At 37.4% G+C, this 15273-nt stretch overlaps 1 protein-coding gene across 1 annotated transcript in view; it reads right to left on the bottom strand.

Annotated features, from left to right (window-relative positions):
* Nucleotides 1–15273, bottom strand: part of Ahi1 (Abelson helper integration site 1) — a 150591-nt gene that overhangs the window by 120207 nt on the left and 15111 nt on the right. The window contains exons 3-8 of the mRNA XM_038339840.1: nt 13185–13366; nt 12537–12756; nt 11464–11656; nt 9368–9463; nt 6723–6908; nt 5032–5184 (exon numbers count right to left, since the gene is read on the bottom strand). Of these exons, the coding sequence (XP_038195768.1) occupies nt 5032–5184; nt 6723–6908; nt 9368–9463; nt 11464–11656; nt 12537–12756; nt 13185–13366 (1030 nt within the window). The remainder of the gene's footprint in view (nt 1–5031; nt 5185–6722; nt 6909–9367; nt 9464–11463; nt 11657–12536; nt 12757–13184; nt 13367–15273) is intronic.

Here is a 15273-nt window from a genome sequence, read left to right as displayed (position 1 = left end):
AACAGGATCCAACATTCTGCTGTTTACAAGAAACACACCTCAACGACAAAGACAGACATCTACTCAGAGTAAAGGGTTGGGAAAAGGTTTATCAACCAAATGGACCTAAGAAACAAGCGGGTATGGCCATACTAATTTCTAACAAAGTTGACTTCAAACTAAAATCAATCAGAAGAGAAGGAGAGGAATATTTTATACTCATAACAGGAAAAATTCATCAGGCTGAAGTCTCAATCCTGAATATCTATGCCCCTAATATAAAAGCACCCACTTATGTAAAAGAAACATTACTAGAACTCAAGGCAGCCATCAAACCACACACCCCAATAGTAGGAGACTTCAACACTCCTCTCTCACCAATGGACAGGTCAATCAGACAAAAACCTAACAGAGAAATAAGAGAATTAATGGAGGTTATGAATCAAATGGACTTAACAGACATCTGTAGAACATTCCACCCAAATAGGAAAGAATATACCTTCTTCTCTGCAGCTCATGGAACCTTCTCGAAAATTGACCACATACTCGGTAACAAAGCAAACTTCCACCTGTGTCTTATCGGATCACCATGGAATAAAGTTAGAATTTAACAATAATTCTACCCCCAGAAAGCCTACAAACTCTTGGAAATTGAACAGTCAACTACTGAACCACCCCTGGGTCAGGGAAGAAATAAAGAAAGAAATTAAAGTCTTCCTCGAATTCAACAAAAATAGAGACACAACATACCCAAACCTATGGGACATTATGAAAGCAGTGCTAAGAGGAAAGTTCATAGCTCTAAGTGCCCACATTTAAAAAAACGGAGAAAGCTCACATTAGAGACTTAACATCACAGCTGAAAGTTCTAGAAAAAAAAGAAGCAGACTCACCCAGTAGGGGTAGAAGATTGGAAATAATCAAACTAAGGGCTGAAATCAACAAAAGAGAAACACAGAAAACAATCCAAAGAATCAATGAAACAAAGAGCTGGTTCTTTGAGAAAGTCAACAAGAATGACAAACCTTTATCCAAATTAATCAAAAGGCAGAGAGAAAACATGCAAATTAACAAGATCAGAAATGAAAAAGGGGGCATAACAACAGACACTGAGGAAATTCAGAGAATCATTAGGTCTTACTACAAAAACTTATATGCCACAAAGTTGGAAAATGTAAAAGAATGGACTTGTTTTTAGATAAGTACCACTTAACAAAATTAAATCAAGACCAGGTGAACAATTTAAACAGACCTATAAGTCGTGAGGAAATAGAAGCTGTCATAAAAAACCTCCCAACCAAAAAAAAAAAAAAAAAAAAAAAAAAAAAAAGCCCAGGACCTGATGGTTTTAATGCAGAATTTTATCAGAACTTCCAAGAAGAGCTGATACCTATTCTCCTTAATGTGTTTCAAATAATAGAAACAGAAGAGTCATTGCCAAACTCTTTTTACGAAGCCACAGTCACCCTGATTCCAAATACACACAAAGACCCAACCAAGAAAGAGAATTACAGACCAATCTCACTCATGAACATCGATGCAAAAATTCTCAATAAAATTCTGACAAAAAGAATCCAAGAATACATTAAAAAAATCATCCACTATAATCAAGTAGGCTTCATCCCAGAGATGCAGGGCTGGTTCAACATACGAAAATCTATCAACATAATCCATCATATAAATAAACTGAAAGAAAAACCCATATGATCATTTCATTAGATGTGTAAAAAGCATCTGACAAAGTTCAACACCCCTTTATGATAAAGGTTTTGGAGAGGTTAGGGATACAAGGATCATACCTAAATATAATAAAAGCAATATATAGCAAGCCAACAGCTAATATAAAATTAAATGGAGAAAAACTCAAAGCCATTCCACTAAAATCAGGAACAAGACAAGGCTGTCCACTCTCACCATATCTCTTCAACATAGTTCTTGAAGTTCTAGCAATAGCAATAAGACAACACCAGAAGATAGATCAAGGGGATTCGAATCGGAAACGAAGAAGTCAAACTTTTGTTATTTGCAGATGATATGATATGATAGTGTACATTAGTGACCCCTAAACCTCTACCAAAGAATTCCTAAGCTGATAAATAACTTCAGTGAAGTGGCAGATTACAAGAGCAACTCAAAAAAAAAATCAGTAGCCCTCCTATACACAAAGGACAGAGAAGCAGAGAGGGAATCCAGAGAAACTTTACCTTTTACGATAGCCACAAATAGCATAAAGTATCTTGGGGTAACTCTAACCAAGGAAGTGAAAGATCTATTTGACAAGAACTTTAAGTCTTTGAAGAAAGAAATTGAAGAGGACACCAGAAAATTGAAAGACCTCCCATGCTCTTGGATGGGTAGGATCAACATAGTAAAAATGGCAATTCTACCAAAGGCAATCTATAAATTCAACACAATCCCCATTAAAATCCCAACAAAATTTTTCACAGACCTTGAGAGAACAATAATCAACTTTATATGGAAAAACAAAAAACCCAGGATAGCCAAAACAATCCTATACAATAAAGGAACTTCTGGAGGCATTACCATCCCTCACCTCAAACTCTATTACAGAGCTACAGTAATGAAAACAGCCTGGTACTGGCATAAAAACAGAGAAGTCGACCAATGGAATGGAATAGAAGACCCGGATATTAACTCACAAGCCTATGAACACCTGATTTTTGACAAAGGAGTTAAAGGTATACAATGGAAGAAAAAAAGCATCTTCAACAAATGGTGCTGGCAGAACTGGATGTCAACCTGTAGAAGAATGAAAATAGATCCATATCTATCACCATGCACAAAAACTCAAGTCCAAATGGATTAAAGATCTCAATATCAATCTGAACACACTGAACCTGATAGAAGAGAAAGTGGGAAAGAGTCTACAACATATAGGCACAGGAGACCATTTCCTACATATAACCCCACTAGCACAGACAATAAGGGAAACATTGAATAAATGGGACCTCCTAAAACTGAGAAGCTTCTGTAAAGCAAAGGACACTGTCAATAAGAAAAAAAGGCAACCTACTGATTGGGAGACGATCTTCACCAACCCCACAACAGACAAAGGTCTGATCTCCAAAATATATAAAGAGCTCAAGAAACTAGACTTTAAAATGCTAATTAACCCAATTAAAAAATGGGTACTGATCTGAACAGAGAATTCTCAACTGAAGAAGTTCAAATGGCCAAAAGACACTTAAGGTCATGCTCAACCTCCTTAGCAATCAGGGAAATGCAAATCAAAACAACTTTGAGATACCATCTTACACCTGTCAGAATGGCTAAAATCAAAAACACCAATGATAGCCTTTGCTGGAGAGGATGTGGAGTAAGGGGAACACTCATCCATTGCTGGTGGGAATGCAAACTTGTGCAACCACTTTGGAAATCAGTGTGGCGGTTTCTCAGGAAAATTGGGATCAACCTACCCCAGGATCCAGCAATACCACTCCTGGGAATATACCCAAGAGATGCCCTATCATACTACAAAAGCATTTGTTCAACTATGTTCATAGCAGCATTATTTGTAATAGCCAGATCCTGGAAACAACCTAGATGCCCCTCAATGGAGGCATGGATAAAGAAAGTGTGGAATATATACATATTAGAGTACTACTCAGCGGTAAAACCAATGACATCTTGAATTTTGCATGCAAATGGATGGAAATAGAAAACACCATCCTGAGTGAGGTAACCTAGACCCAAAAATATGAATATGGTATGTACTCACTCATTAGTGGATTCTAGCCATAGAATTGAGCCTATATTACATGATCCTAGAGAAGCTAGATAGGAAGGTGAACCCAAAGAAAAACATGTAGTTTTCCTCCTGGATATTGGAAGTAGACAAGATTGCCAGGCAAAAATTGAGAGCTTGGGGGTGGGGGCAGGATGGGAGTAAGGGGAGATGGGGAGAGAGAAGTGAGAAGGGGAGGATGGGGAGAGCTTGGGGGAACGGGACAGCTGGGATGGAGGAAGAGTGTATATGGAATCAGGGAAGTATATATCTTAATTAAGGGAGCCATTTGAAGATAGGCAAGAGACTTGACTCTAGAGGGGTTCCCAGGTGTCCAAGGAGATGTCCCCAGCTTGTTCCTTGAGCAGCTGAGGAGAGGGTCCTGAACTGGCCCTTTACTATAGCCACACTGATGATTATCTTGCAAATCACCATAGAACCTTCATCTGATGTTGGATGGAGATGGAGACAGAGACCACAATGGAGCACTGGACTCAGCTCCCAAGGCCCAAATGAGGAGCAGAAGGAGGGAGAACATGAGCAAGGAAGTCAGGACCATGAGGGGTGCGTCCATTCACCGAGACAATGGGACTGATCTAATGAGAGCTCACCAAGGCCAACTGAACTGGGACAGATGGAGCATGTGATCAAACCGGACTCTCTGAACGTGGATGACGAGGAGGGCTGACTGAGAAGCCAAGGACAATGGCACTGGGTTTTGATTCTTCTGTATGTACTGGCTTTGTGGGAACCTAGTCTGTTTGGATCCTCACCTTCCTAGACCTGGATGGATGGGGGAGGAACTTGGACTTCCCACAGGACAGGGAACCCTGAATGCTCCTTGGACTGGAGAAGGAGGGTGAGGGAGGATGGGGGGAAGGAGAAGGGAAATGGGAGGAGGGGAGTAGGTAAAAATTTGTAAAATTATATAATTTAATTAAAAAATAAATTTAATAAATAAATAAATAAAGTTATCACAAAAAGTGTAAGGATGAGAAAGCCTAGTTCCTGAGCTACTTAAGAGGATGAAGTAAGTACACACAGAGTCCTTATTGTATATCATGAACGCTGACATCACTACAAATGTCTTTAGCTATATTCATCACAATAGCCTTACAAATAGTTATCAGCTGACTGTAAATATTAACTAAATATAGCTAATAAAGATTATTCAGATGGTCAGACCAAGCTTACTGGATGGAGGAAGTTGGCACCAAGTAGACCTTTCCTTCCTTAAACCGCTTTTCTCAAATATTTTGTCACAGCAATGGCAAATGAACAAATACAAGCATCATCAACCCTCTCACCTGACCAGGGAGACGTTTCCACTTTACCACTTCCTTTGAATCTTCTAATCCAGGTTCTGTGTCTACTGAACTGGTCTCACGGTGGCGTTCACAATACACAGGTGTACCTTTTTCCTCCTGAAGAGCCATCATAGAGCGGTAAGATGGCTTTATCTAAATGTGTAAGAAAAATGAGAAAATATTAAACATGAACAAACACGCTAAAGCCATGGCACACTGTGGAGGTCAAGTTGTAGGAATTGGTGCATTTCTTCCTCCACGGGGATCACGTGGAAGTCAATAATATTGTCAACAAGTTGTCTTATTTTTAACATAGATAGTTTTTAAAGTACTGAGACAAAGCCCATGTGGTGGCTCACACCTTAATCGCAGCACTTGGAAGGCAGAGGCAGATGGACCTCTATGAGTTCAAGACCACTCTGGTCTACAGAGTGAGTCCCAGGACAGCTAGAGCTACATAGTGAAACCCTGGCTTGAATAATAACAAACAAACAAAACTTCATAAAATTAAAATACTGAGACAAATGGTATGGAAACCTTTTAGAAAAACATGCCAGAATTTTTTCATTTGTATATCATTCTAAATGAAATAAAAGTTATTTGAACTATTTTCCTATAATCACAAGGCTTTAGAAGCTTGGATAAAATAGTAGATTCCAATAGTAAAGATGGCTTTACTTAATTATTCTTATTACATTATTTGTTTTAGTTTTTGATACAAGGTCTCATGTAACTCAGGCTGCCTCAAACTTGCTATATATTTGAAGTGGGCTGTGTATTTCATATTCCACTTCTGATGTGCCTGGGATTACAGCCCTGGTGTCTGCTTCTTCATAATGCCTACCTAATGTTATGCCATGCCTCCGATATAACATGATACTGTTGGCTTAAAAACAATCACAAAACCAATATCATAAAAAATCTGAAATTCTTAAAAAAAACCCTACCATCTGATGGATTTTATTATTATTTTATTATTATTATTTATTTCATTATTATTATGCAAATCAATTCTGTGCTCAGAGCATACAAAATCAGCTATAGACTGTACAACTTACATGAAAGATTAATATAAAAAAGATAATAGCATAATCTTTTCAATCAATCTTATGTTCATTTAGAATGAGAACATTAATAATGTTCATTCGTAGACAACAGAAGTAGAAATGCTATATGCTAGTTAATAATATTTACTTATTCCAGTGTAAAATATGTAAATAAAGATCTGCAAAGTAAAGCCCAAGTTTGATTTGGTTCACTCCTAGTTATTCTAAATAAAGACGCACTAGGGCACATTAAGGCGTTCTTTATTTTCTGCGTGCCTCTATGGCTACTCTCCCACTACAACGTTGAGAAGTTGTGACACCTGGCTGCAAAGCCTAAAACATTTTATTTATTGTCCTTTATATGAAAATGTTTCCCAGTAGCAACTTTCCATCTATTTATTTTCAACTACAAAATACAAAATTATGAGAAAACAGTTTTCTTAACAGTGAAGTCTACTCCTTAAAACATACAAGCTCATCTGCTCTTTAACTGTTACAGACTAAACACAGTCTGCAGGATTCTTTCTGTTACAAAAACCTGTTAAAGTCATTCTGAGAGCTTAGATTTTTAAATATGGAAAGTACACTATGTCATCCTTAATTTTGATAATAGAAGAGAGACATTTATATATACTATTAACTTACACAGTCCGGAATTTTCAGTCCCCGAACAGTTACATACAATGTTGATGGATAACGATTTCTTGGACACTTGGACCACCATTCAAAAACCTCAACAACATTTGACTGGGACCGAGGCTTGGTGGGTGGGTAGTAGAGCTGGAGGCGGAGTTTTGAATTGATGTTTGCGTTTCCATTGGCTCCCAGAAGCTTAAAACAAGATTTTGTGTAAAATGTTATCTTTTTTGAAAACACACATCCAATAAAGCAATCACAGAGCCAGAAGCTTGGTTTTAAAAGACTAAAACAGGTTGAAATGGTTTAGATAGAGAGAGAAAAAGGGAGATGAACCTAGCAGGAGGCACTTTCTGGTCAGCTTGGCAGATCTGAACTCATTTCCAACAGCACTCTTTTTCGGCTTCAGACTGCTGATAGAACATATACATGATGGCAGCAGAAAAAGAGTGAGCAACAAACACTTGTTTGAAATAATTAAAGAGGAAAGTACATAGTACTCAGCATAAGCATTTTGTGCTTGCTTCAGTACTTTTCCTCTAGCAGTACTGAAGATGAATCCTACTGAGATCTTGCAGTGTCCCCCAAGTGCTCTATTACTAAGCTATGTCCCGAACCTCATTTCCTTTCCATTTTGAAAGTAAACTACCCAGGCTGGTCTTGAAATCTGGAACTCAAGCAGATCTTGAGCTTGTAAACCTCTCCCCCCTGCCCCGCCTCAGCCTCCCCAGTATCTGGAACTACAGGACTACATTAATACTTTTAGTGAATAAGATGGTATACACAAATCATTTTAAGATAAGTTAATTCAAACCAACCACTCTATTTTTCAGTATTTTAGTTTACCTTCTTTGAAACGTCTATTTAAAAAGCCAAGTAAACAAAACAAGATAAGCAGATAAATGAAGAGTTAGGAAAAGAACTCAGCAGTTCAAATTAAGCTTTCTTTTACTCCATAATGGCTAAACAGGAAATGCCCTTGTAAGCACTGTGTCCGCTGTGAATCTGAGAGGACAGTCAGTGTTGCAGTGGCACTTCACGGAGTCTGCAGGTGGCCAGGACTGGAAGTAAGGCATGGAGGGCGGGCACTTAGTGCTATTGGTTAATGCAACTTGGGAAGAAGAAAATAGAGCCGAGGAAGGCTCAGTGTAGAGTTGTCCCAAGGACCTCTGATGACCGAAGAGCCATCACAATGTGAGGATACACTTGTGCTATCACATGAGACTGCCTAGTCCTTAAGGGTGACTCGTGTAACTATGGAAGTAAATTTTTAATTATATTTCATTTGAATTAATCTGAGAAAAACATGATACGTGTTACTTATGGTTATAAACTCACAAGCCTGGGCAGACAGTATGAGGATAACTAAGAGACAAGAGGAGAGGAAAGAGATTTGCCAGGATAGTCAAAACTGAAATGTCCAGTAAGTAATTGTATTCACAAATCCGAAGAACAAGAAACAAAAGTGGGTTTAAGAAAACTGAATCCTTCAGTAGATATTCAACCCTTCTGTGTGTTTGTAAGTGCGGGGAGATAGTGAACATGAGAAACTCCAAAAGAATTAAGTAACAAATTTAATACAACCATAAAGAGCAAATATAAAATAAAACCCAAAATTGCTCAAAGAATTAATCCAAAAGAAATTACTGATAACTTTGTAAAGCTTGTAAGTTTTACAATGAAGAAAAAGACACACAGTAGTACAAATGGGAAACACATAGAATCCATTACCCCTTATAGGATCAGAGATATGGACTCAAGAATTCACACTTCTAGCAATGGTTCAATATGGATGAATTAGGACTCACTTGATCTTTAAAGTAAAAAATAAAATGTTGTGACAGTGAGTGTGCTGTGATTGCAGTTCATAGCTCATACAGCACATATGTACAAAACTCAACACAGAGTAAATATGAGCAGTTTCTAATAAACTGCTTTGTGCTTAAAATATTATTATTCTTCACAATGTTCTTTAAAACTTAATAATGGCTTAGACTCTCCCATCTATCCAGTGCTCATGTTATGGGGTAAGATTCAGGGTTGTTGGCTGAACAATGACTGGCACATTGAAAAGGTTTAAGTAATATCTCATAAATTGAACACAAGGTGGCAGGAATCTATGTATCTTTGAGTACAGTATCTTTATGGTCAAAAATAGAAAAGGTACACCCTGGGTAATCAGTAAGTATTTCAGCCTCTTTTGGTTTTTTGAGACAAGGTTTCTCTGTGTAACAGCCCTGCTGTACTGGAACTCACTTTGTAGACCAGACTGGCCTTGAATTCACAGAGATCAGATTGCCCCATCTCTTGAGCACTGGAATTAAAGGCATGTGCCACCAATCCCACCACCACCACCTCATGTGTTTTATGTGCATTTGTGTTTGACCTGCATATATGTCTGTGTGAGGGTGTTAAATCCTCTAGAACTGGAGTTACAGATAGTTGTGAACTGCCATATGGGTGTTGAGAATTGAACCCAGGTCCTTAGAAAGAGCAGTCAATGCTCTTAATCACTAAGCCAACCCTATTTCAGACTCTTAATAAGTTTTACTAAGACTTGAGTCAACAATTCTTTAAGACCAAAGTGAAAAACAGCCAGTAAAACTTGGAAGAGATTATTTTAAATGTACTCAAAAAAACAGGTGATAACATACCTTAAGAAATGCCCAGGCAATTTTCCGAAAGCCACATTCTTGGTTTTTAACCTCAGAGTTATTCTTAATTTCATCCATGCTTAAAAAGTCAAGAATCTGTAAATATATTTTTAAAATTATTCCACAGACTACCAGAATGTCTAAATTAAATATTCTCTATGGACACATTATCATCTAGGTATTTAAAATGTCTACCTTACAAGGAATAAAAAATATTTACCTCATTTACTTATTTTCAAGTTAACTTATCCAACTATTGAGGGTTCAATTTTGATATTAATAATTCCTTTTATTAGGATTTATTTCAAAGCATTAACTACCTCAAATATCATAACTATACCAGTTAATACAGTTTTGACTCCTACATATTGTATAAAATTCTGAAATGTCACATTTTTATCCCATAAATATACATGGTCATGGTTGTGTCTTTTTTGAAGGTAGGAATTTTCCCTTTGGATATGCTATGACTAGGCCTCTCGAGGTTTTCATCATATCTTCACCCTGCCTGGATATTAAATATCAAGAGTGTGTAGGCAATCTGCCATAGACAGTTTTCCAGATACTTGTTCGAGGATATCATTTTGAATTTAATAAATCTGATTAAAATAAAAAAGCTCAGTTGAGATAACAAATCTTTACAGAAGGCGGGGATCCACTTGTCTCTGCCCCCCCCACCCCAGTTCTGTGACTAAAGATACGTACCACGGGGCTTCACTTTACCACGGGGCTTCACTTTACCATGGGGCTTCACTTTTAAGTGGGTCCTGGGGAGCTGAACTGAGGTATACATGCTGTGCAGCAGCATTTTATACACGGACCCACACCCCATCAACAACATTTGTTTTATGCAAATTTAATGTCTTCTGTGCATTCTTGAGTACATGTATGCATGGAGCTACAAATGCAATACATTCTATTTTGCAAACAATTTTCATACATAATGAAATGGATATTTTTATGTTAATATATAAACATGAATATCATTTTAATGGTTACCTAACTGATCTATATATATTTTATTCTCTTAAATTATAAAAAATGTAGCAATAAATAGCAAATGGTATGTTTTTATTAAAGTTCCTTGAGATACATTATATCCTTTAAAAACATAACTTTGTATAAATCACACATAATGTAGTCACAGATCAATCTAAAACAGCTCTATAAAATCACTCATCAAGCCGGGCGGTGGTGGCGCACGCCTTTAATCCCAGCACTCGGGAGGCAGAGGCAAGCAGATCTCTGTGAGTTCAAGACCAGCCTGGTCTACAAGAGCTAGTTCCAGGACAGGCTCCAAAGCCACAGAGAAACCCTGTCTCGAAAAAAAAAAAATAAATAAAAAAAAATAAAATCACTCATCAGCTCTGGCCACTGCAGTTTCTTGCTGTTCTCATCTTAAAATTCTCCAGCTTGGTTATATTGAATGAGTGGCTTTCTCTATTTCCCTTTTGTTATGGAAAGAGAACATAAGCCAGACAAAGAGGAACACCATACTTTTGAGTTGTCGTGGGAAACAAACTGCCCATACAGACAGCTGGAGCGCCTTTAGGAAAATCACTGTCCTCCCAGCCCCATAGCCTTCGCAGGTGAGAAAACTGGAACAAGTCAGCTCAAAGTCTGCCCGTGCCAGAGGGCTTCCTGACTGCTCCCTGTCCTCCACATCTAAGAAGTTCTGGGCCGTTTTATCATGTGTTACATTGTATTTGCTAACCGATCTGCACACGCTTCTCTACGTTTCCAGGTTACATGTCTATATTTAGATAGTCTGATATAGTTAATGGCTGTGTTTTTGTGAGATGGATTCACAACGGAGGATTACAGTCAAATGGATGATGGCATTTGTGACTTGAGTTCATAATCACTGAGCTGATGTAAAGATTACAAGACATTCTAGAACAGGCCAAATGACTTAACTCCTAGCACTGGGAAGAAGCTAGCAAATATGCCATCTCTGTTTCTAAAAGGGCTTCTCATTGGCAACAATAAATTCCAGGCATTGAATTCTTACATTATCGCATTATAAAACTATTAAATTTATAACTCATACTTGTATGATATTTATTAAAATTGAATTTTCTTTCTTTAATCCATACCTCAAAGAAGAGAATGACTTTTGGACACTCATCAAACTCTCGAAGCAAATAGGGAAAATTTTCATTAAATATAATTTGTTCTTCCCATTCTGGAAGTCTTGATTTTAACTTTTTAAAGTCATATGGTTGAGTCATAATAGGAAGAATATAGTCCACATTGTCTTTTTCATAATAAGATGAAACAGGACGTTCACTGTTCAAAGACAAAGTTTCCATTACTACAATTCAAAACATTTTTTAGAGGAAGAGAGAAAAATGTATAGTCCATAAAAGAAGCAGAAAAATAGCTATAATGGCAGAAAAACAAAAATAATGTTCTTTAACATATAAAAACTATAAATTTTATTAAAATTAAAATTGTTGGCATCTTACTACAATCTTGTATTATATTTTTTCCTTTGGGTCACATAATTTATTATAATAGAAAATGAAAGATATGAATAACCTTTAATGTATAGAGCTAAAACAGCAGCTACTTCAGAAATTTAAATGAGTGCATGATAAAATGCATAATAAATCCAAATACAACTGTAAAAAGAACTCTTTTGTATCCTATTTTCTGTGTATATATTAACACAACTAATTGAGTGTCTTCTGTTTTGTAATAATCTTAATATTTTCCTCCCAATATCCTTTCAAGCAAATTTTATTTTGAATTAGTATAATCTAGTATAATAATTTATTTTATTGTTTTTTTTTTTTAATCTAGACTTTCATACATGCATTCTCTCTAGAAATAACCTCAGGGGAAAACATAGTCATTATACATTTGCTGCACCTCAGGTCCATATAACACATTAATCTCAAAGGAAAAGTGGGAGGTTAAACAGTAAAAGAACAGTTACAATATTTACAATGCAAATTTATGACCTAAATACTATGCTTGATAGACTTTACCCTCAAGACAGATGCACTTCCTCCATTTCCTCTAGAAAGTCAAGTTGAGGAATGCCTATTCTCTAATACCAATCCACAGCTCTATGCCTATTAACTTTCAGTCATGAAGGGCAGCAAAGAGGATTTCTATTTCAGACAGTTTCAACTTAAAAGTGGTTTAACTTTTTAAAAATTACCTATCATCTTTCTTGACATATTGACCGGTATGCTCGTCAACCACATGAATTTTTACCATTGGGTGAGAAATCATAAAATCTGCCTTAAGCCGATCAGTTCGGTGAATGTAAACCCCCATGACAAGATCATCATCAAGCAAACATTTGGGATGAACTGGACTGTCTCGGCTTGTTATTTCATGAACACCATCACTATTCATGTCTTCCTTCTCAACCAGACCTACGGCAGGGAAGAAACACCAGTGTCATAATCGCTCTCGCGTTAGGTGTGCACAGAGCACTCTTACCATCTCCGACTGCCTTTCTCTGCTATCAACAGACCTTCCAGGGAACAAAAAGCCACTGCCAGCTTCCATTCACCAAGATAACAATTTGCAGTTCTAATATCAGGGGCTTAAAAATTAATTTTTTATGCCACAAAGCAGCTACAAATCATATCCTTCTTTAGTTAAATTAAGTCAGGAACTATAAACTCATCATACAGACACAGTTATTAAAAAATGAACACCTTACTCCACAAGAATTAAGATACACCAACAAGTGTGGGTTGACTTATTTTAAATTATATCCTTCAGTTTTCAGAACAAGTTTCTAGGGCCACGTTATCCCACAAAGACACATAATTTTTATTTAATTTAGGTAACAAACCTGCTTTAGTCTTCTTTTTTGTCTTTTTGGGTTTGGGTTTTCTGGTCTCTGGTATATTGTTATCTCGCTTCTTCTCTGCTGAGCGTATTTCCTCGTCAGGGTGAGATCCTGGAGTAGCCGTCTCAAGGGAACATTCTTTCTTTTGTTCATCTGCAGCTGCATTATCACAGACATCTGAGGTACTGCAAGTAGAACCCAAGAATGAGCCACTATAAATGTGTTATTTTTATAATTATTATTTATGGCGTAAAAGAATGAATGATGAAGAGAAAAAAGAATAATATATCATTTTCCTCTTAAAAATGTCATCATTTGGAATTTTCTTATATAACAAACTAGGAACCATAGATAATACTTTCTACATATGGAGAGGTACGTATCTTGGAAGCCAGTGTAAACAAAGCTATAAACGCCACAGTGTACTCTCAGCACTAAGTAGACTCAGGCATGAGGACCACACAATTAGCCTCAGGAGCAAATTGTGATGCTGTCTAAAGGCAAATAAGCAAGGGGAAATAAAATAATATTTTATGATTATGGGCCTGTAGTACATGGAATTTCAGAGTATCCTCATCCTGCTGTTGACTAAATGATTAATGAGTAAATGTCTAAATTACTCAAAAAGTAGAAGAAAATTTCAAAGTTTGTTCTTAAGAAATTTTAGCCAGACAACTTTTGATTTCTAGCCAAAGTTCATTGCTTTTGATTCTAGAGGCTGGCATATGACTACATTTTTCAGAAGTCTTGAATAAAATAAAATTTGCACGACATGCATACAGCAAGAGGTAGCAGGCAGGAACAGAAACTGGCCTATTAGAGTCTGTTCATAATTTAGGAAGTAAAAATATGCTTTTAAATAATAAAAATTAATTTTCAACATACTCAGCTATCTTTTGAAAAAGAGCACTGAGAAATAAAAAGATTATGTAAGTACTTAATGTAGTTATTCCCAAAAACTATGCTATTTTAAATTTTTTCTATTTATTTATTTATTTATTTATGTTTTTCGAGACAAGGTTTCTCTGTAGCTTTGGAGTCTGTCTTGGAAGTAGCTCTTATAGACCAGGCTGGCCTCGAACTCACAGAGATCCACCTGCCTCTGCCTCCTGAGTGCTGGGATTAAAGGTGTGTGCCCCCACTGCCCAGCCAAAACTATTCTATCAGTCACAAAATACTACTCTTACAGGACAGTCACACTGGCATGCTGCCATCATGTACGGCATAATTTGAGTTAGACTTCATAAACTAGTTCTCATTTCTAGTGAGAATGTCTTCCTGTTTCCACACTAAGGTGGTAATGACTCACAGTAGACTATGGGCAGCAGCCTATATGATGGCCCTGGCGGATCTTTGCTTCTTCATGTTCAAGTTTTTCAAGAATCCCACTCTATGACTACCTGTTGGGCCTTATTACCCAGTTCCAATAGTATAAGGGAAAATGAATGCTATTTTTAACAGTTTCACTTCTGTCTTGCTATTACTCGGTCAGAACCTTGAACTGGGGAAGAAAGTTGTGGCCTGGTGAGTTCACAATGGACTGACCCAAGAGGCAAAGAACTTTCATCTCTGACTAAAAGCCAGTCAGGACCCCTCAGAGGGTGCCTATAGCCCACAGCTATGCACCGGACTGGAGGCTGCCTATGGCCTCATGGTTATGCACAGTGGTTCCTCTGAGGCCTACCCAGGAGAGCTGAGTATCACTGGTTACGGCTTTTCCTGTCAAGGCATCAGCAGGCTAGCACCCTGACTGAAGCTTGAGAGCGCCCGTGAAACCCAGAGGTGCCCAGGTGAGTAACTCTCTAGTGTTCTGAGCAGCAGCAGCTGGGAGACAACCAACACCTGCTGTAGTCAGCTGCCGTGTTCTGGGGGAAATTGTTACAGTGCCAATAGAGAGCTGATTCATAAACTAAAATATCCTTGAAGCACTTTGGCTTTCTTCCTTTTTCCATATCCTAGGTACAAGTGTCATCCTGTATCTTCCAGAGACTTGGGTAGCAGCGTTCACACATACGGTGTGCATCAAGATCATGGGATTTCTGTTTAGCTGAGAGTTTAAGGGAAAATTCCCGAGCCTGCCAAAGGCTAGTCA

The sequence above is a fragment of the Arvicola amphibius genome, chromosome 8, assembly GCF_903992535.2.
Source record: "Arvicola amphibius chromosome 8, mArvAmp1.2, whole genome shotgun sequence".
In the NCBI taxonomy this organism is placed as follows: domain Eukaryota; kingdom Metazoa; phylum Chordata; class Mammalia; order Rodentia; family Cricetidae; genus Arvicola; species Arvicola amphibius.
This window is presented reverse-complemented; position numbering and strand designations above follow the sequence as displayed.